The sequence below is a fragment of the Erigeron canadensis genome, chromosome 1 (genome assembly GCF_010389155.1).
Source record: "Erigeron canadensis isolate Cc75 chromosome 1, C_canadensis_v1, whole genome shotgun sequence".
In the NCBI taxonomy this organism is placed as follows: Eukaryota; Viridiplantae; Streptophyta; class Magnoliopsida; order Asterales; family Asteraceae; genus Erigeron; species Erigeron canadensis.
The window spans coordinates 19878729-19902133 of NC_057761.1; the positions used below are offsets into that span (position 1 = coordinate 19878729).

At 36.6% G+C, this 23405-nt stretch overlaps 3 protein-coding genes across 6 annotated transcripts; 2 read left to right on the plus strand and 1 right to left on the minus strand.

The window, feature by feature from the left end:
• The first annotated feature begins 1019 nt into the window (after positions 1 to 1019).
• On the plus strand, positions 1020 to 13405 carry LOC122585128 (myb-like protein L). 4 transcript variants are annotated; one of them, XM_043757228.1, is made up of 14 exons: positions 1020 to 1147; positions 1506 to 1931; positions 2639 to 3147; positions 5642 to 5832; positions 6369 to 6530; positions 6936 to 7250; positions 8305 to 8463; positions 8841 to 8990; positions 9561 to 9761; positions 10347 to 10385; positions 10798 to 10983; positions 11318 to 11506; positions 11926 to 12126; positions 12789 to 13405. In XM_043757228.1, exons 2-14 carry the CDS (start codon positions 1586 to 1588, stop codon positions 13189 to 13191), a joined length of 3051 nt encoding a protein of 1016 aa, XP_043613163.1. In that variant the 5' UTR covers positions 1020 to 1147; positions 1506 to 1585; the 3' UTR covers positions 13192 to 13405. The 4 variants fall into 4 exon arrangements, with proteins under 4 accessions (XP_043613163.1, XP_043613164.1, XP_043613166.1 ...); XM_043757229.1 differs by having other exon boundaries at positions 10816 to 10983; XM_043757230.1 differs by lacking the exon at positions 1020 to 1147 and adding an exon at positions 2114 to 2211 and having other exon boundaries at positions 1905 to 1931.
• A 3391-nt stretch (positions 13406 to 16796) lies between these two features.
• LOC122586345 lies at positions 16797 to 17548 on the plus strand. The gene is made up of 2 exons (XM_043758342.1): positions 16797 to 16875; positions 16932 to 17548. Exons 1-2 carry the CDS (start codon positions 16797 to 16799, stop codon positions 17546 to 17548), a joined length of 696 nt encoding a protein of 231 aa, XP_043614277.1.
• A 193-nt stretch (positions 17549 to 17741) lies between these two features.
• LOC122586351 lies at positions 17742 to 19346 on the minus strand. Its single transcript, XM_043758351.1, has 5 exons — positions 19262 to 19346; positions 18929 to 19167; positions 18498 to 18845; positions 18303 to 18401; positions 17742 to 18199 (listed from the first exon to the last, which is right to left on the minus strand). Exons 1-4 carry the CDS (start codon positions 19344 to 19346, stop codon positions 18339 to 18341), a joined length of 735 nt encoding a protein of 244 aa, XP_043614286.1. The 3' UTR covers positions 17742 to 18199; positions 18303 to 18338.
• Between the last annotated feature and the right edge of the window lie 4059 nt (positions 19347 to 23405).

Sequence of the window (23405 nt, forward strand, 5' to 3'; positions counted from 1 at the left end):
CAGTCTATACGTATATGGTAAGATGAACACTTCATGTGAACACTTTTGGATACAATTAGAGAAAGATAAACTATATTAATTAATTTACTACATGTACATATTTATGTAAGTAATCAATTAATTAATAAAACATTTTATGTGAACATTTTATATATTTATCGAGACCTGAATGTTTGATTCAACATACAATTCATTCATACTACATGTAATTAATCAAGCTATAAAAAAAAATAGATATACAAATTTATTAAGTAACAAGTGGTACATAAGAATAATGGAAGAAGAGTAATTTACCACACAACGATTTTGGGTGGAGAGTGGTGGAGGAAGTGGCTAGTGATGCTGGCGGATGCAATTGGTTCCGACCTAGGTACCGATGATGGGAGCAATTTGGGGTGGGAGAAACGTGGTAGCCGATGTGGGTGGTGATGGTGGCAGACGTGGGTGGTGATTCGAGGTGGCGATTTAGGACTGTGGAGAAAAGGGGTTTGCGATTTGCGGTCTAGGGTTTTAAATTGAACAGGTTATATGGTATATACTACAACCGGGTCGGGTTCTTGAGGATCGCAAGGCACGATTCTTGCGATCCTCAAGCGTGACTTGTGATCCGCAAGCGATGCTTGCGATCCTCACCTCCTACTTGAGGACTTGCGATTTTATGGGTATTTTTTATCAATTCGAAAAAAGTTGGGTATTTTCAATGGTTTTTATTATCTAGGCTATTTTCTCTTCAATAATCCCTTATAAAACATATGAACTCTCTATTTTAGGAAATTCAACGATCTTTTCAATATTCTCATATTGCCTATAATTCACAAATTACCTCTAATTAATATCTTTAAAACACAAAGACCCTACCAAAAACACATAATCACTTCTTTCGCTCCTTCCTATTTAGTGTCACTTGATTCCATGCTGACACCCGTATCGTTTAACCGTTTAACCGTCGCAGTTCGCGGGTACGGTTATATAACACTCGTAACTTTAAATTAATAGATTAAAGTTTTGTTAATGAAAAACCCTACCTCTTCTTCTTCAACAGGTGAAAGGCGATACCACATATAAACCCTAAATTAATTCCACGCCCACACCGCCCCGCAATCTCCGGCTGGCGATCACCTACGGCCCTTATTACTGTTTCAATCAGGTTTACACTTCTTTTTTTTTTTAATTTTAATATAATTAAATTCCAATTATCATATAATCTTTTTTATATTATAAATCAATAAAAAAAAGTAAATATTAGTATATGTAGCTTTTCTTTTTTCTATGCCAGTTTGTCTTGGATTATGGATTAATAACTTAATTAAATGTTTGTATAATTTCTTTGAATTACTGTTGTTCTAAAGATAAATTCGATTCGGTTTAATAAGCTTGAATTCCGATTCGGGTGGGGTTTGTTTTGAAAGCAGTTTCCAAAAAATTCCCAAAAATAAAAAAAAAAGATTTTGAAATGTGGCAAATGGGTTGTCAGAAGATTGATATAAATTATTATATGTTTGCAGAAACGCGACATTATTATTAAAAGACCTGTTGAAGTGCTTACACACGATAAAGATTTAGTCTGATTGTTGTGTAAGCGATAATGTACGATGACGAAGAATCGTCATCCGGAAGCGATTCTGATACAGCGTTTAAAGAAGACTTGGAAGCCTTGAGAAGGGCCTGCTCTGTCACTGGTATCGATGCTTCTGTCGATGATCTCCCTAAATCATCCACCGCAGATTTTAACGATACCCAGGAGTCTGAGGATGAAGACTTGGAGTTGTTGCGTAGTATTCAGCAACGGTTTTCTCTTCCCACTAATATTGATGACATCGGCACCAAATATCAACCTTTAAATACCATTCTACCTTCGGATGATAATGATGATTACGATAATGATTTTGAAACTCTCTGTGCCATACGAAGACGGTTCTCTCAATACAACGGTAAAGTTTAGTTTAGTTTTGTATTGATTATCGATTTTTTGTTTTTCTTGAATCTTGACTATCTGTTGCGTTGCATTGCCCTGAGGCATAGGGAACAATTCAAGACACTATGTCCTACTTTAATGAATTGCTGCTTGTTTAGAGGTTGCATGTTTATGCTAATACTTTTAAAATATGGATAGATGCTAGAGGTTTTCGTATGCATGCAATGCCATGTTTTCCGGAGGTTATCTTCCTTATGCAAATGACAACTCACAAGCTTGCAATTTATATCATTTAGGTAATTAGATTGAAGCAACATTGTCAATTCATTTTTGTTTTTACGGTTTTTGTCCTTTCATTTGCTATTTCACAAGCTAGAAAGATTGTGCTCGTATTAAAAAGCTGGAGTCAACTTGTGTTACCGTATGTCGTTATTTGCAGATTTCTGAATTTGGAACTACGTTATGTCATCTATTGGGTGGCTATAAAGCCATTACAGTTGTACAAGATTAAAAATGGAATATGGCATAAGAAATTTGAGGTCAAAGGTTGGACTTTTATCATCATGAATTTTATGCTTTGTTTCATGGTATTGGTACAATAACGTCAATACATGTCTCAGATATCGCGACTGCAATAGCTGCGTGCCTTGTTTCCAATTTTGCCACTTCCTGGAAACTTTTCTAACTCCTTTGTATCTCTTTGTTTATTGGTTTTTGAACCAGATAGCATGAACACTAGTGTGGAAAGTTCTTTACAGAGATCAGAGCAGGTTGGTGCATCTAATAACATAGACTTGGGAAAGGAATCTTCCCCTAATTTTTTGTCAAAGAGAAATAATAATGGACAAGGATTTGCTGTAGATGGAAGAGCCAGCGATCAGAATTTGAATTTTTCCAGTAACATTACCCCTGACATTCACTATGCAAATCTCAGTGAAGGTCATGAACCTGGTTTTGAACTTGTTGCAACCACGGGTGGTGGTTTTCCAAGATCTGCACAGGCGTTTGTTGAAGCCATTAAGAAGAACAGGACATGTCAGAAGTTTATACGGAATAAAGTAATTCAGATCGAAGCCAGGATGGAAGAAAATAGGAAATTGAGGGAACGTGTTAAAATCCTGAAAGACTTTCAGGTGGCTTGTAGGAAACGAACGGGACGTGCATTATCTCAGAAAAAGGATGCACGCATACAGCTTATTTCTATTCCAAAGCAGAGAGCCAACACATCTAAGGTTAGTTTTCACTTGATTTTTATCGTCTTTGATGCATCTTTTTGACATCTTTTTCGTGTAAATGTCAAATTGTTGATGACAAATGCTCTTCTTGGTTTGTATCATCTGTCTTTTATGCCCCTTAGCTTCATGTCTTATTGGTATAACATCTGTAAAAATGTAAATTTCAGAGTAATAGGCTCTGCTGTTACTCAATTCGCATGGATTTTTTAAGGTGGTTCTGGTTTTGATGAACAAGTTGATGTATAGACTGTCATGGATTATTGATTTATGCTTGTAATCATAGTGAGGTAGTTTAGTCTTTGAACTTTTTCATACCTATGTAAGCTATCCCCCCTGGATAGCTGAATGTTCTTATGTAAGTGATGTACTAGTCTACTAGAAGAAGGCTGTTGTCAGTGAAATACTGAAATAATGACATTTATTTTCTGGTGTGAATCATCTATCATGGAATAGAAAGCCTTAGAACCCAATATCTATTATTTTTAATAAAATTACTTCATTGTGACTTATTGCTCTTCATTGCTGTGGTCGTATGATTAGTGAGCCGAAGTTTTTATCTTATTGGCCTAACAAGTTATATAGATAAGGTGTATATAGGGTATGTTTAGCAAAACAGCCATCAGCTAGTGTTTCAGTGTGAGAGCTTTTTCTCCTATCTAAAAGCTTAAGGCTTTTTTAACCAAACAAAGCTTTTTATTAAGTAGGAGCTTTTTTTTAAAAGCTTAAAGCTTGAAGCTCCTAAAAGCTTGTTACCAAACATACTGATGAATCAAACCAGAAAATAGCCAAGAAACACACAATGAACACAAACCCAGCCGAATGTAGTCGGCTGTTTCTTTGATAAGGCTGAATTTGAGCTTCAGCTGCTCCAAGAATAAAAACTAGACAATAATAAACAAACAATAATAATTCTCCACCCTTAAGAACCGTGGCCTATGGCCTTATTTAAATAGACCGACTCCTTAACCTAACTTGACCCACAAGTAAATAATAATAATAACTAATAGAGTAATAATAATTATCACTTAAACACCTAAACCCAAACGTCATTTCAGCCCAATAAGCCCATTCAGCTCTTGACCATGCTGACCAGCTTGATTCGTATCATTACTCCCCGCCGCAAAACACACCTTGTCCTCAAGGTGTGACTTGGAACCAATTTTTTATTCCTGGATCCCAAGCTCGAACTGGAAATTTGTCTCATATGAATTCGTGTGAAGGCCAAAAACAACTAGATTCGGATTGTATATAAAAAATACAGCCAACAAAGCAGCTGAGTCTTTGAAAACAAACACCTCCTCCACTGACCAATGCTCACCATTCACGTGCAGTTCAGATGCAGTATGGCCCGATACTGCATAAATCACAACTACCTTCTTGCTTTTCCCATGATCACTGCCGATGTTTTCTTCCTTCTTTGCCACTCGAGCTGCAACCCTCCTGAGTCCTGACAAAGTCTACAGAACTTTCAGTCACCAATGATAACCGAAGTCGACTGTGTAAGGGTCCTATCCTGAACCTCCTCAATCCCAATACCAGTCACCTTAGAAGTCGAAATCTTTGCAGCCAGCATTGAAATCAGACCGGAAACAGGCATAGTCGACTCTGACTGTGAAATAGATTGTTTTTGATCTGCTTTCTGATCTTGCTGTACCCCAACCTCAAACCAGTTTAAAATTATCTAGCCTAGTTGTAGTCCTCAACTAAATTGTTGAGTGGCCAACTGAAATCGCGCAGTGGCTGCTCGAAAACGATTGATCTGAGCATGCATTCTATCCACCCAAGCCTCAGTAGATTCACAGTTTTGCTGGGAATCAACATCAGCATCAACGATCATCCTTGATCCCATTGTTTAACAAAACTACAGGCTGCAAGATCTAGAGCTCTGATACCAAATGATATGAATCAAACCAGAAATTAGCCAAGAAAAACACAATGAACACAAACCCAGCCGAATGTAGTCGGCTGTTTCTTTGATAAGGCTGAATTTGAGCTTCAGCTGCTCCAAGAATAAAAATTAGATTATAGTAAAACCAAACAATAATAATTCTCCACCCTGAGAACCGTGGTCTATGGCCTTATTTAAATAGACAGACTCCTTAACCTAACTTTACTCACAAGTAAATAATAATAATAACTAATAGAGTGATAATAATTATCACTTAAACCCCTAAACCCAAACGTCACTTCAGCCCAATAAGCCCATTCAGCTCTTGACCATGCTTATCAGCTTCATTCGTATCACATACCCATAGCCAAAATTGGAATAGGGGCGTGTCTTGCAAAGGCTGGCGAGATTCAGATGAGAGTGAAAGAAGCTGATCAAGTTTGCTTGTCGTATTGTCTTGTTATTGTATAGTACCACTGTAGTTCATTTTGGCAGTCTATCATGTTTGTTGCTAAAGAAATGCTTCAGGGTTTGTGTTTGGTTATTTTTTAGACGTTACAAAAACTTGTATGATGTTTTTAATACTCTTTTTTGGAATTACAGTCGAAGGATAAGCACTTGCATCCAATTTCTCATGGTCCTGCTGAAAATTCCCAAGTTGCAAATTATAGAGATGCAATGTCAAAATATCCTTTCTCTTTGAGTAGGGAATCTTGGTCAAAAGAGGAGACAGAGAATCTTGTGAAGGGAATTAAACAGCAATTCCAGGAAATGTTAATGCAAAATCTTTTCAGGTAAATTGTTCTTAGATTAGCAATAGTTATCTCTATATCTTTTAAATATTTATTGATTAAATTTACCTGTTCGTAGCATGTTATATGCTAGTACAATGGATAACATGCGTATAAAACACTGGATATTGATGATTTTGTGTACTTTGCTGGAATAAATAATTAATAAACAAGCTGTCAAAGTTATGCAGTAGCTCTTACCATATCTATAGGCTGGTAAATATTCAAACTTATATCTTTTCCATTATTTTTTAATAACAAAGATCTCTTAATGTCTCTATTATCACGTAATAAGGAATTAAGGATTATAGCAAAACTTTTTGTTGACTTATGAATCTCTTAGTATCTGCATTTCTATATTACTGGCAGTTATCTTATGCTTATCTATCTTCCAATTATATGTTCTTACTTTAGATGTCATCATATTTTTGGTTCATTCATGTTTCTATGAAATTGTATAAATAGTTCTGTTATTGCATATCTTCTACTATTCTACATGGGATAGTTTATCTGGTATCCTAATAATATTCAACTGACAGTGCTGAAGGTACAGATTCTAGCTATCTGGATAGCATGATTTCAAAAATCAGAGATCATAAAATAACATCTGAGGAAATCAGGTCATTCCTTCCCAAGGTCAATTGGGAACACCTAGCTTCCATGTATGTCAAAGGCCGGTCTGGCCTTGAATGTCAATCAAGGTATCTATTTCTCTCTTGGTTGTAATCTTAGTTAGGGATTATTGCATCAAAAAGTAGCCAACTTATGTTGGGCCAGAGAAACCATTAAAGTTTCAAAGTGGACTATGAAGGTAATTAATTAGTTACCTAAGTTAATCGATTTTAGATGTGACATCAGAGAAAAAGTAAACATTGTCATTACTTACCAACATGTCTACTGCAACATCATCATTTGAATCAGGTCAGGTCTTCTTAAGTTGGAACTGTTGGAAAATGGTTGCCTTAAAGTCATTATTTTTGAGAGTCGAGATTTATGGGGAAAGCTGGCTGCTTGTTAATGCAATTAGCTCTTTCATTTGATATTAAATGTGTATACACACCGCTCATTTTTTTCCCATACCTGATGTAACTTGTTTAATATTTTAGATGGATGAACTGTGAGGATCCTTTGATTAATCATCAGTCATGGACTACACAAGAAGATAAAAAGCTATTATATATTATTCAGAAGCAGGGGTTTAGTAATTGGATTAATGTTGCTAAGGAACTGAAAACAAATAGGACGCCTTTTCAATGTTTGTCACGTTTTCAAAGGAGTCTTAACGCATCTATTATAAAGAATGAATGGACTCCTTCTGATGATAAAGAACTTCGTCTAGCTGTAGCAGAGTATGGTGAAACTAACTGGCAGCTTGTTGCGTCTACACTTGAAGGACGGACTGGTACACAGTGCTCAAATAGGTCAGTATCTATATAGTTGTGATCGCTGAAATTTAGAATTTTCATATCTGTTAATGTTTGCAGTCCGATGCTGCAAACTATATTACTGATGATTATAGGTGTCAGTTTGTCCCATCTATATATTAATGGTTGTTTTGTAACAAGCAGGCCGCCTTTTAAGTAAAATTTTCTAACTTAAAGAGTTGTGATTTGTACAAGCCTGATGGGTTGACTCCCGAACACCTTTTCTTCTCATTTGTTAAATTTTTTATAATAGTTAATGCGTTAGTTAGATTTTAATTAAATGTCTTAGAAATCTTTTGACCCATAACCCCTTTAGCTATTCTTTTTAGTCAACTTTCTTAATTTGACCCGTTTGAACCCTTTCTTGGTTATGATAAATTACAATCTATTTTGGCCCATGCATCGAGAAACGGGTCAACACCGCGATAAATTACAATCTATTTTTACCCATGCATCGAGAAACAGGTCAACACCGCCACCTAAGATTAAGTTTGTTGTTAGTACATGTTATTTTTTGAAAATTTTGTCTAGGGGAATGGTGAATCTGCCAACTTTAAAGGTATTATTATTTATTTCTTGGATGAGGGTATGTGTTTTTTTGTCAATATTGTTGGTATTTCCAGTGTTCTAAAGGGGGTTTTTGGGATTACTTATCTAAGTAGGTTTTCAGCTTACTGCATTCTGGATACAGGCATACAACATATAAGCACTGTTGTGTCTTTGGATGGAATGACAACATGCTCATCGCTCATGCTTGTTGTGATTTCAAATTGCAAAACATACTTCTCAAAAAGCAGATTCTTGTCTGCTTTCTCAAGAAGCAGAAGCCATTATAAATAATCAATTTTAAACAACCCCTCAATTTCCTTGGAATTTCTACGTATTATGTCTGCTTGTTCAGCATGTTCTATGTGGATACTTTTGTTGCTTTTATCATTAACTGTTAATACGCCTTTGATAAAACACTAGAGAGCTGAGCCATTTTCAATGTCTATTTGCTTTCTCAATATGGTCACTCTGATGTTTGCTACATTTCTGTTACTGTATACAGATGGAAGAAGTCTTTGAACCCACTCAGGGAAAAAGTTGGGAAATGGGATCCGGATGAGGATAAACGTCTCAAAATAGCTGTTCGGCTTTTTGGCGCCAAAAACTGGAATAAAATAGCTAAATTTGTTCCTGGGAGGACGCAAGTGCAATGCCGAGAAAGGTACAGATTGGAGGTGGCAAATTGGGTGGGTTGTGTAATGGATCTAAATGGGCCAATTTTTAAAGAGTTTGTACTTTTTGTTCCAAATTTTGGTATAGACTATGTCAAATATGGATTTTTTTTATACATAGCTCAGCTTTTATGCTTTAAATATACACTTAAGACAAAGTTCAATGTCTTTATTGCACCTCATTTGACTATCTGCACGACTGCATGTATGATTTCAAAAGTTTGACCCATATTAGAGAACATAACCTGGATCAATCTATTTTGCCTTATTTCACTTTAGGTTTGAGTTTTCTACCCCTGGTACACTGTACACACACTCACATGTTTAGTCAAGTTTTTAGTGAATAAAGGTTTCGTTTGTGTAACAGATGGGTTAATTGCTTGAATCCATCACTTAATATGAATGAGTGGACTGAAGAAGAAGATTTGAAATTGAAACAAGCAATTGAGGATCATGGATATTGCTGGTCTCGAATAGCTGCATGTATTCCTCCTCGCACCGATAGTCAATGTCTCAGGTACTGTATCGCTTACACCAAAGATAGGCATTATGTTTTTTACTTTTATGTTTAATGATCAACAACATTTTTTCTTTCATTTTTAGATTCTTACAAAAGATAACCTTGTGTTTTTACTTTCATGATCAATGATCAATAACTTCTTTTCTTTCATTTTTAAATTCCTACAAAGATAGGCATTATGTTTTTTCTCTCTTGTTCGATGATCAACAACTTTTTTTTTTATAGATTTTTATGTTAAATTGGGGTGGCAATTACCGTCCACTATTTGAAAATGCGACCATCCTCGTGTCTGTTTATCGATAACAGGTCAATGTGTTGAATACAAAGATCTGCCTTTAATGGGAAGAGTCGAATGGGTAAAAGGATGTGTATTCAAGATTTCAGATGCTTACAACTTCTTGATTATTATATAAAATAATGTATTTTGGGTTTTGTACTATAGCTTTGAATTTATTTTGCAACATGCCAACTACGCCTATTTCTTATACTTTTCATTGCTTTATTATGCTTAGGTATTGTAGCTTGTTTGTTTTAAGAAAAGTATTGTTTTTTCTTTGGTACGAACAGGAGATGGAAAGTGCTACTTCCACATGAAGTTCCTATACAGCAAAGAGTGAGAAAAATGAAAAAGGCTGCTTTGGTATCCAATTTCGTAGATCGGGAGAAGGAGCGTCCAGATTTGACTGTCAAGGATTTTATCACACATCCCTTAATTGAGTCGCCCATAACCAGTGAAGGTCATATGAACTCCAAGAAAAGAAAGCGAAGGTCTGCTTTTAATTGTTTCATTAATTTTATATTTTTAAGTGGAAAAAAGGTTGGGTTGGTAAATATTTGGTACAAGCAGGGTCAGGTGGGTTGACTGGAAACTTTGTCTCAGCTTCTGGCTATAAGAACTGGTTTGACAAACATGATTCATATTCATACGAAATCATCAAATATTATAATGTTATAGAATAAACTGATCTATGGGGTCTTAGGTGAAGTATAAGGTCAAAGTCTAAAAGGCAAAGCACGGTCTTTCAATTGCTTTCTAACTGGGATTTAGAGGTGGAGATGGTGGGTCAGGCGGGTTTGGTAATTCCTTTGTGTAAAGTTTCTGGTGGGTTGGCCTGAAACATTTTTTATCTCCAAATTTTGAACTATTGTATAAGTAGTTTATTAAGTACGGTTGTGAAGTTTATATATACCATTAACCTATTGCTTTGAGTTAAGATTTAAGATGAATTAGGTAGTTGTATGCATTGAAATTCACCATGGTGGCTTTCTACCTGTTCATAAAAAATATGGAAGAAATTGCCGTGTTCTTTTTTTTTATTTATTTATTCTTAATAGTTATCTCTTTATGAACAGGGTGCGGCCGGAGCAATGTGAAGATGACTCTTCATTCGGGTATGCTCTTGACAATCTTCATATTCCAACTTCCCCTTTACTAGGGTCTCTTATTTAAACTATGATTAGTCTAGTAGAAAATGTTGTTACTAGAAAACAATATTCATTTTTGTTCACAAAAACAAGAAATTCCCATTTCATTCATGTTAGTTTTCATTTCACTCCGTCAAACAGAGATTAAAGATTATATGTAACAAACTAACAGTTGTACTCTACCATGCCACAGTGGACAAGCATTTGACTAACTAATCAAACATATATGAAAATGTTGTAAGTTTTGTGTAAACGGCATCACATAATTTGTACTGCTTTTACTTTTTTATTTTTCAAAAAAATTTATGCATTTTTCATAATCTAAAGCATTTTCGTTATGGAAATTATTCTTAAGTAAAACCTTTTCTTGAAATTTCAGACCTGTTGTTAAAATCAGATCTAGGAGGGCTAAAAAGGTTACTCATAGTGAAGATTTATACAAATTAATTGATGAAGATGGTGACGACAATGATGATCATGTTGTAATTACAACCAATGGCGACAGACAAACAGCATTGGATGAGGAAAATTCTGTTATTAGAAAGGCGAGCACTGGGAAAGATAGGTAAATTTTGAATATTCTCATTAAACTTGCAAGGATAGTTAACAAAAGAGATGCAATTTTCCCCTAATGATGCCCATAAGATCTATTTTGTCATTTCACTTGATTAAATGGAACATAAGGGTTATTAGTAATAATTGCACTTGATTATACTCGGCAAACATTCGACTAACTTAGTCACATGGAAATAACATTGTTGTAGTTTTTGTGTAACCGTCATCACTTGACTTGTATTCTTTTTTGCTTTGCTTTCCTAAAAACATATTTTGCAGTTTCCAAAAGCATTTTTCTCTTGCAGAAATAGTTGTTGATTTAAACCTTTTTTGTCTAATTGCAGATCTGTTGTTAAAAGGAGATCTAGGAAGGCTAGAAAGGTAACTTGGAATGAAAAAGTACACGAAGTAAGAGATAAAGATGATATAGAAGACGATGCTTGTCATGTGGAGTTCACAACTAATGGTGAAAGACTGACAGCATTTGATGGAAAAAATGCTACCGTTAGAAAGAAAGCCTCTGTGAAGGAAAGGTAAGATTCTGATTAAAAAAATACATGAAAAGAATTTAAGTGCGTAATATTTAGCAGCCAGCTTGCCAAAAAATACAAGTTAATTGATCATATAGATCATTGTAAGTGAATGCAAATGGTGAATGTATAAATATTGGACCCTGGGGGTGCTTGGGTTATTGCAATAATCTTTTATAGATATTTGGGTAAAAAAATGTTCTGTTTCTGATTATATTTTTATTGGCTGCTAGAAAGCTGGTTTCTTGGCATTTACGTACTTGGTAATAGTTACACATACAGTCATTTGCTGCCATTTTTTTGTGGGGAAGCTGGGTATCCTGCATTTCATTAAATTATCTTGTAATTTGACAGCCAAATAGCGTCGTGTTATATCCTTTTTGAAGTCATTCTTGATTTTGAACTTTTCCGTCAATTTGCAGAAACGTATTTAAAATTAGATCTAGGAGGGCAAGACATGTTACTTATACTGAAAAAGCATTGAAGTTAATGGATGAAGATGATATAGAGAGTAATGATGGTCATCCTGAAATTACAGAAAATGGTGAAGGATGCAGATTATTTGATGGGGACAATTCTGAGATTGAAAAGAAAGCCACTGGGAAGCGAATACGGAAGCGAAGGTATAACTTGCCTCTATTTTATGCCTTAAAGTTGTGACATAATATTATGAAGACCCTCGATGAAAACTGAAAACACAATAAGAGAAGGCAGTTAGAAAAAGATTTCGTCTTCTTGACTATAACGACTGGACTATCTTTCATTGACACGCATGGGAAAATCTCACAAACTTGTACATGCAAATTGTACATGCTTATGACTATATACTTTAAACTGGCTTGCTAAATGTAAATTGTGGTTGAAAATTTGGACATCTCTTTAGAGATTTTCAAAGTATAATGGTTGTTTTAGAGTTGGCAATTTCAATCCCTTTACATACTAATGATTTGATTACATCAGTTGCATAGAAAAGCTTATCTAAAAGTGGTCCAGATTGACTTTCACTGAAAGTTTTGTAAGCATACAGCTTTCTAATCTATTTTAAACAAAGATTTAGGCTATTATTGTTATTTTATGAGTACATAATTTTTGGACACATGTTTACATGTCAACCTTGTCTGTTGCTACTCATGCTAGAAATGTCCCACTTCAATCAGGTTCATATTTGAGTCCTTATCCAATCTACTTGTCCTGCCACATTTCTTTTTCTATGCCCAGTGTTGAGAGTAATTATCTGTATTAATACCAAATTTTAAATCCACTTTTGGTTTACCATAATTTGCAGAAGTAAGGCTGAAGGAGAGGAAGTGAATGTAATCGTGGAAGCTAACCCTATTTCAAAGAAAATGAGCATGAGACCATGTGGGATGGCATTTTATGATGTTGCAGAACCTAATATCCAGGTTGGCGAGCTCAGTGTTTCAAATGAAGATGAGGCTATCTTGACCAGCAAAAGAAGCATAGTGGACCCAACAGATAATCCATGTTCTTCTGCGGATATAATTGTGATCACAGGTGAGGATGAAACACATAAGATATGTAACGTGCAGCCCAAATACCCAAATAGAAACCATACTGAAACTGATCATGTTAAGAATGAAGAAGAGGATTATGGTTATCAACAGACCCTCGCTAGCTTTTTGAGCAATGTAAAAAAGAAGAGGCGGCTTAAATGCAACAAGGAATGAAAACATAGGATAGTTTTTTGTTGATTATAATGTTATGTTTCACGTAAAGTACATAAACCGGGTTGGATTGTTAAGTACCAAAGAAGAGAAGAGGTTTGGTGTTTGTTACAAATGCCATGAAAGTTTTGATGATTTTTTGTGAAACATTATTTTGTACTTGTTACTATATGTAATGTATTTGTAAATTTTAAATACAAGTTAAAATTTTCCCTTATTAAGCAAGCTTTGCTTACGACTGTTGTGGCTTGGTATTTGTCAATGGAGATGGGTTAACAGTTTGGAACCGGTTTTTAACTGCATTGCTATGTAAGCACTCCTAAAAAGCGGACTAGAAAAGTAGTCTCGTTCTACCTTTGCTTGTGATCCCTAATCACCAATCTTAGTCACAGAACTCAAATATGGGTTAAAGATTGAAAATAATCATAAAAAAAACTAGAATCAATTCAAGCCACTTCAAAACTTTTAATTGCTATAACATCGAAAGTGATAAATATATCACTTATTTTTGTACTTTTATAATTTTATGATAACTATGTGCTTTTGACTTGTATAATTTGTTGTATAAGTTGTAAATAATGCCATAGTGGTATATGTATTCACAGATATGGTTTGTGTATATTACTTCCCTTTTTACATCTATACCTGAAATTTCAATGTCATAGTCGATTTTTTTTGTTCCACTCCGCCTAGAATTGAGGAGAAGATTGCTTTGGGGCTTCAAGGAATTGTATTTGTTACGTGTTGGTGTCTTTGAAAAACTTAGAACTATAACAAGTTTGCCAATGGTATATTATGGCATTGGGTAACACCAAGGTATTAGCGGCGACGTCGCCGCTAATAGTGAGACCCCAGACTGACGACGTTGACTGACAACCATGTGGACGATGAAAACGATGCGCCACGTCACCGGTATTAGCGGCGACGTCGCCGCTAATGCCGGTGACGTGGCGCATCGTTTTCATCGTCAACATGGTTGTCAGTCATCATGTAGTAACATCATGTAGTGCCATAATGTTCTGCGACTTTGGGAATGATTATTTGTCATACCGAGCAATACTTGCATACTTCGATAGGATAAAATGATGGCAGCCCATCATTTTCATATACTATATATGTTGCGGAACCATATTGAAACAATGTAACTTTCTGAAAAAAAATTCTTGAGTATAGATATATATTTTTTTCAAGACTTTGTGTATCTTTCTTTAACAGTATTTGTAGTTACTGGTATTGTGTATCTTTCTTTTTCAAGCGTTTTGTTTATATATATATATATTTTGAGTATAGATGTAAATATATATATATATAGTATGGACACCATTAATAGTTAATGAGGTTGATGTTTACTTTAATTGTTTCAGATGGATAGTTTGGAGGATATTTGGGCAGACCCAGAAAACGTACGTATTGAAGTGCCGGATAATGTGTTTGAGCAACCTGATGCAGACGGTGAATATGAATGCGAAGCTGGGGACTTTGAAACTGATGAGGTGTTCGGTTCCTTTGAAGAATTAACGGAGTGGGCTCAAAGAACAGCAATGGATTTGGGTTATGTTCTAGTTATACGGCGGACGAACAAAAACTCAAAAGAGGTGGTCAATAAAGTGACACTTATATGTCACCACGGTGGAACGCGCGATGCAAGGTTAGTTGGCCCACCCAAACGGTCTAGTAAGATAGGTTGTCCCTTCACTTTAATAGGCCGCCCTGGGCGTGATGGTGGTTGGAGGTTAACTGTCAAGGATTGGAGACACAATCATGATCCAACTACCAATCTGCAAGGGAATGCATACGCCAGACGGATGACGGATGAAGAAAAGGAATATGTAGGGACCCAATCGGATCGCGGTTTGTACCCACATCACGTACAAAACTAACATCTACAACATGCCGCTAGTTGAGATCGTCGGCGTGACTTCAACGGGGAAAACCTTCAGTTTAGCGTATGCTTTTATCGTAAACAAGCGGGAGGCAAATTATCAATGGGTTTTACGATGTCTCAAGTCCACCCTTGCTGATAGCTTTGCCATTCATGTCGTTCTTACTGACAGGAAGCTGGCCCTGATGAGAGCTTTGAAGGTTGTTATGCCGGAAGCGAAACAACTGCTGTGTAGGTACCATATATGGCAAAACATAATCAAGCACTGCGAACCGGCATTGCGGATGAAGAAAGATGTTAACATTGACAGGCTTAACGTTTGGTGGAAAAAAGTGTATCAGTCTCGGACTTTTGACGAGTTTAAGTCAAATGAGAAGGAGTTAAAGGAAAAACTTGCGGGTTTTCCAGGCGTCTACAAGTACCTGACCGATAATTGGTTGTCCCCAGACCGAGAGCAGTTTGTGTCCTGTTGGGTCCATGAACACCTCAACTACCAAAACCACACCACAAACAGAGTGGAGGCCGAGCATCATCTACTGAAGGAAGAATTGAGGGGGAAATGCACATTTACTAAAATCCTGCAATGTGTTGATTCTGTCCTGATCAGTCAAGAAGCAGAAATAAGGGGCCAACTGGGGTATAGCAACGGGACCCGGAAGGGGAGTCATAATTACAACTGTATGAAGGACCTGTTGGGAAAGGTTTCACTTAAAGATTTGGACATCATGGCTGATGAAATTGTACGCTTAGACAAAGTCCTTAAAAGACATGTTAACAAATGCGGGTGCAAGGTTCAGTCCAGTTGCGGGCTACCATGTGCCTGCAAGATTGCCGAGTACATGCAGCGCGGTTAGTACGATTTATTACTTGTATTTTTTCATCAAAAGCATATAATTTCGTACACTTATTTATATCAAAAAAATGCAAGGACTCGTATACAGTCTCATGTCATAGACCCGTTTTGGAAAAAGCTTGACTTAACACCGTGGACATGCGTAGAAGACGAAGACGAAGAAGACGATGTCCATAAAGTCGTTGATGGTCTTACGAATTTCTTGGATCAGCAACCCAAGGCCCAAAAGAAACATTGGTTGTCAAAAATTAAAGACATGTTTAAGCCTGGTAAGACACAAGTGAAAGATCCTCTTGTTCAAAAGACCACACGCGGAAGACCAGTCGGCTCGAAACAAAAGCCGCCAAAGGTATACATAATACATCATTAAAAATATTTGACTTATTCAATAAATACAGTATATATAACTACCTCAGTTAAGGAAACTGATTCTTACTAATGGTCCAGGTGCCGGATCTCAACACCAACCCACCTGGGCTACGAAAATCCAAGTCCAGTCGACCGAGGGAATACAAGGTGCCAGATTTGAACAAACCCCCACCTGCGCAGCCCGCCAGACACAGTAGTACGAGCCGTCCCAGTCCTGTCGTTATCCCGAGAAACGAAACTTGTTCGACGATCAATCCGACCCTGAATCAAAATGGGTCAAAGATAATCCTGACATTTTCGGAAACCTGCACCCATATCCAGGTCTTGATGATATATATACTTTCGGGGAGCCGTCACAATCCTAGGGGGTCGGGGAAACACCATATGTGACACAAAAATTATATGGATTCGGCGAAACGTCCCAAGACCATTGGCTCAACTATGACCAACCATTTTCTAACTTAGTTGATGACATCTTCGGGCCACCACCTACACAATCTAGAAATGCACCCATATATGAAACAAGGCAGGCGCAGGTGTCAGATCCAGAGTCAGAGGCACAGTCATCGACCAGTTGGGTTGGGTATGTTGCGGAACCGTATAACGCCAGTCTTTCCAAAAATTACGCTTGGGTACTAGGTGAGATACCATCGTACTTAAGGCCGTACGTTGTAGGCGCACAAAATGTCAAAGGAGACGGTAACTGTGGATTTCGAGCTACCGCTGTAGCTTTAGGGCTAGATGAGGAGATGGGTGCAGAGTGGGTTTGTACGCAGATGCTCGCGGAGTTTGAATCTGACCTCGATGGGTACATGCAAATGTTTGGGCAAACAGAGGGCAACCGAATGTTGTCGGCGCTGCGAACATCTTATTATGGAATAAGCCGGCCCATAGATCATTGGATGAGTAAAGTGTGGTTCCATATCCTCCTGGCCAATAAGCTGGGTATAATAGTCAATTGCGTTAGCCTACGTGACCCCCGCACAGTATTTCCGATGCATCATGGCTTAGATCAGCTGTTATTCAAACAACCGATAAGTAGTGCTCTCATAAACGACGAAACCCATTTTGTTGCAGTGAAATTAGCAGGCAACTACCCAATGGCCTACAAGAATCCGGAATGGGAATTTCACGCAACCGATCCTGCACGTCGACTAGCATTAACGTACGCAAATCAAGAAGATGCGTATCAAAATTGGTTGTACGCAAACATACCAAGAATACCACCAGGCCCTCCTATTCTAATAAATGATTAAATTCGTTCAATGTTTTATATAGGTTGTTTGTATGTATACTTTTTTTATTGTATATATTTTTTATGTATTTAAGTTGTTGTTGTTCCAAAACAAGTTTCAATCAACAATTTTTCATACATTTCTGTTGTACATACATTGATTTTATAATACTTTTCTATAGTTGATTCCAATTATTTTTTTATCAACAAATGTATAAAAACATAAAAAATACAAATGATTATATCACGCAAATCAAGATTACAAAAGGAAATCACACTTCAGTTAAACGATGAATACAAACAATAAAAAAAGGGAAAACTAATCACTTTCATCATCACTATCACTATCACTACCCAACCGTTGTGTGGGGGCCCGTGACGTGTTAGGCCCAGCATGGGATGATGACGTCCTAGGTCCGGCCTCGAATGATGACTGGCTCCAAGGGCTACCCTGGGCGAACATATCATTGACGTTAAAGGACGGTGACTGCTGGGCTGGGAAGGGTTGCTCTATATCCTCTAGGAGGGGGACATTCAGTCCACGTGTTCCCCTAACCACACGCCCAACCACACGAGTATGTCCCGATCGGGTCCCTAAAGCGTCCACATATGTCTACGTAGGCGGGGTATTGGGCACTTGGGAAAGTCTTTGGTGGGTATCAAGAAGCCGCTCCTGTAGCACATGAAAATTAAGTTAATAATAACTAAAAATTAGTTATACTTAATATAAATATACCAAAAAAATATCTTTTTTCCGGATTTGTGCAAGATCTTACATAAATGGGCCTAACTGCGTCCTGCACCATCCCATCTCATCTCGTGTGGGCCCGCAAATAAAACTCAGGTGGCTCCTCACGTCGCCCATCATTATCTTCCTGTATATACATTAATCAAAGTTATATATTTGTATGTGTATCTCTGTATAGATATATGTTTACATACGTGGATATAAATAATTACGTATATCTTACAGCGTAACGCCATTCACGCTGAGCGTATGACTGCCGACCGTGAGTACTGACAAAATTATTTTGTTGCTGCCTGTTTGTCGTGTTTCTTTGGGCAGCAATCATCCGGGGCTCGCTGGTCCAGTAACCCAGTAGATAACTCCACACCTGTGGAGGCATCCCATACGGAGGTTGACCCTCCAGTTCTGCCAGCCTCTGGGACCCACCCCTGTCAGTGAACCAAGTCTTCTTGAATTTTGCTTTTTTATCCCTGTAGATCTTCAGGGCATCCTGACGAATCATCCTGGTCACGGCCTCTCGTAACAGGTGATTTTCTGGGTGACCTAGATATGGTTCTAAGTAGAACCGTCTCTGCAATAGTACCAAGTAATAGTTAGCATCTACCATATTTTTTAAATGACGTTGTTAAATAGTAAAAAAAGATAGTTTTATACCATAAGCCAGTCAGCAAGTCCATCCTTGATGGGCTGGGACACCTGATCCCACGACTCGTAATTATGTGGGACGGTAGCGACATAGGTCCCCAAATAGCTCTTGTACCACTTGGCGTGGTCCCCGATTGCCTGCCACCTACTGAGATCGTTATTTAACATAAGCGAGATTCGGCGTCCCGAATTCTGAAACTCGCGCTCCAGATCGTTGTTAGCAGCAACAGCTCTCCCTGTGCTAATACCTGCAAAACAAAATAAAATAACAAATATATATATATATATACATATACATATGTACCATATATTTATATGCAACGTACATTAATATATACTTACCACCCATACGCCTACAACCCCATTCGGGATTCCACCCCCAATTTGGAGGGTCGTTGCCACCATCTCCGTCGTGAAGTGCAACCATTTTAACCTACATCAGCCGTCCCAATTTATAAAATAACATAAACAAACACAAAAGTCATAAAAAAGGTGCGACCTAAATTAACATATTTTGGACACAAAATTGTTTTTCAAAATTATTATACCTAAAATGACCACTTTTTTGCAACTTTTTGTCAAACCTTCGTTTATAACATTAATACTAACCTAATAACAACTATATTAACAATTACAATCATACTAAAAAGTGTTTTCTAAGAATCATATTTTGAACTATAATAAACAATAATTATAACTACAACTGTTTTCTTAAAAATTTAAGAATTTCTAAAAATCATATCATTCCTAACTATAATAACATAAGTAATCTTTCCTAACTATAATACTATAACATTTCTATAACCAATACTTTCTAACATATATTTACTAACACTTGTTCCTAACATATATTTTCTATAACAAACATATATTTTATATAACATTAAACTATAACATTTATATAACTAATATTTTCTAACACATTTTTTCTAACTTTTTTTTTTAACATATATTTTCTAACAAAAATATATAACAATTCTATAACTAATAATTTCTATAAGAAATAAATATTTGATAACATTATTATATATTAAAATAAAAACAAGTATTTAAAAGGTAAATGAGTGTTACCTCGTTTGAAAAATGGTTTACCGGAAAAAAGAGTAGAACAAATAACGGATGGCTGGCCGAAAAAAATATTAGTCGCCGGAAAACGATATCGCCGGAGTAAACTGGAAAACTTTCAAATCTGTTTTCCTGTATATCGGTGGTGGAAAATAGGTTCTCCGCAAAACTGGTACGCCGGAAAATATAATTGTCGGAAAAATGTCGCCGCTAAAAAAAGCCTGAAAATGGACTCCGGGAGGCCGGAAAAGGTAAGTCGTGTAAAAAAGAACGTTGATAATGATGATGAGGGGATAGATGGCCGGATTTGTGAGTTAGACTAATGGAGAAGAAAGGATTTTCTGGAGAAATTAAAAGTTTTTACGGAGGAGAAATAAAACGGAGAAGACGAACGAATGGAACGAAGAAGAGAGAGCTGCCTTGTTTATACCGAAAAACTGCAGTGGGGGTCCCACTATTTGCGGCGACGTCGCCGCTAATAGTGGGGGCCACCACCACGTGAAACGGTCAAACATTGAGGAGACATGTGAACGAGGGACCCACTATTTACGGCGACGTCGTCGCTAATAATGGGTGGTCGGGTTACGCGCCAAAGCCTGATCGGGTTACTTCGTATATTATTATGGAAAGGAGTCTCGAGGACGTCAAGTCATTAGAATTTTTGTAGTTTAGGAATAGAATGGAAAAAATACTCGATTACTTGGGAAGAATGTATATATTCACTTTATTGTAATTTGAGCTTGTATTTTTAAGCACTTTACTAATGATTGGTTGCCGGCCGTTGTAAATATCAATAAACTTTCAAAAATAAATTAAAATAAGTACTCGTATTTAATGCAATGCATGCTGCATGTTATTATATTTATATTTTTGGCATCAACATTGTCTATATCTATGAAAAATAAAACTCAAATTCCGAAATATAAGATAAGATATACATATTATCACACAAATCCAAATCACAAGGTTTTACGGTCTACATGCCAATAGATATAAGGAGTGTCGGCTCGACCTTTTTAGTGGGCTAAAGCAGGATTAGTTTTAGAGGGCTTTTTTTAAAAGTTTCTAGCAAAAGCTCTTCTCTTATAACTAGGCTTTAAATGTCAAAAATAATCTAATGACCAACATTAATCACAAATCAGAGACCAATATTTCTAAATAACTACATCTAAAAACTCTATATTATAATTATATTCCCTGAGTTATTTGAACTATTAATAGTGAGTAGACTAGTATTTTTAAGAGTTGTTTCATATTTAAAATTCAAAAATATAAGCAAATTAAATTTGTAATAAAGTCAAATCTACCAAGTACTAACCTTCAAAATGAGATACAGTATAATTTAAGGTTAAATAAATAAATAATTAAAAGGCTCTGTTAATTTTATTGTAAAAGAAATCATAAAGTAGTATGTATATTTATAGAATTATGGAAAATTAGACTACTTTTTTAATATGTGTTTAAAAAGAGAGAGAGATATGTGTAGACTTGTATGTATAAATTTATGTGTATGCCATGGATGAGAGAGAGAGAGGGGGGGTTGAAGACATGTAGTGTTAAAATAAGCCCAATAGTTAATAAAAAGCCCAAAACATAAAATTTGGGGGCATGGTTGTTTGGGGACCTTAAACGACTGCTTGACGGCTTGACCCATGTAACTTGTTGGGCCGACCCTGGATATAAGCATTAAACAACCATATAGGTGCTAGGCCATGGCAGGTGCTTACATGGCAACCATGTCAGCATCCATGTCGGGTTTTAAACATTATTTGTTTATAAGTAGAACTTTTCTCTCCTATTATCCATGATGTAGATGAGTTGGTGCTCGCCATCTTAAACATAAAGAACATGTTGGAAGCAATGTTTTCAAATCGGGCGGTTTGACCGAACTGACCGCGGTTGGACCGGATTTTTTGGGAAATCTGGTCTGATCACCACCGGCCTAATAGCGGAACCTGAACAGTTTTGAACCGAACTGAATCGGGTGAATCGGAAGAACCGGACCGGTAGTTGAACCGACGTGAGGCGGTCAACCGTCGGTCAAACAACTATATGTCGTCGGAAAACGGGATGAATAACAGATGAAAAGTAGATCTGAAGGGTATTGAAGATGGCTTCGTCGTCACAGATCGCCGGTGGAAAGTAGATCTGAAAGGTCAACAGAGATGGTCGGTGAAAAGTGGATCTGAAGATGGCCGGAGTAGGCTGGGTCGTCGGAGATTGCTGTATCGCCGTAGCAATTTGGCTTTGGATCGTTTTTTATTTTGATAGTGGTGATGAGTGACTTCCATGGGGTGGTGGTGATCTGTTTTTCAATGAAGAAGAAGAATTATTTTTTGTAAATATAAAAGTTTGAAAGTGACGTACATTCGTTTTAGACTTGGCCCCACTTTATGTAAACCTCTTCAAACAAAATCGAATAATTTTTTTTTTTTTTTTTTTTTTTTGGGTGTCCACTGCGGCGCAGTGAGGCGAGACCACCTCCACTGCGGCGCAGTGGAAATTCTCCGCCAAAAGTGAAAGAAAGCTCACTGCGGCGCAGTGAGGCAGGACACACTCACTGCGGCTACAATACCAAATATGAGTACAAAATGTTTTCATTTTCATTTTTTAAATATACTACCGAGTAAAAACTGATATTTTTGTACATAAATTAGGATATGACATTGAATTATTTTTTTTATTATCATTAATTAATCTATTTACTTTTAGTATTATTGATAAAAGTTATTGTATTATTGATAAAAGTTATTAAAAAGAATAACTTATATGTATAATTATGTATCCGGTCTGACCGCGCTTCAAAATATTGTGAGTCTGGTTTTCAAAATATTGGTTGGAAGAAGGTATCGTGTTTGGGACATGATAGCTCCTATAGCGGCGTTGCCTACGATAAATTTGCACCATGTTTCGGAGGTTGGAAAGCTGGAACAACCCGAGTGAAAGATGAAAAGAATCATATAGTACCTGCCCATGGACAAGAACTAATTGGTTGCAACAAAAGTGAAATTAGATATATGAATAAACAATACTGATAAGCCCAGATTTTACCCTTAAAAGTAAAATAAAAAAAGCTTAATCGAATCATAATAAAATGAAAAGGGCCGAACCCGAACACTTCAAACATGGGCCTGCGATTTTATCAAGGAAAACCCTAAAAAGCCCACTATAAATCAAAACATTAATCATTTAAACCCCTATCTCACATTCAGATATCTCACCTGCTCACCTTGTTCCTCCTCCTTCCTTCACCAAAACCCTTTAAAAAATTTCACTAATATTTAGATTATTGTTTTTTATTGTATTTAGAATAACATGATTTTTCACTACTATTCTTTTTCTTAATCGGAAGGAATGAATTGTATGGAATCTGGTTAATTTTCATTATAAATAAAAGATAGAATGATGAGATCTAATTATA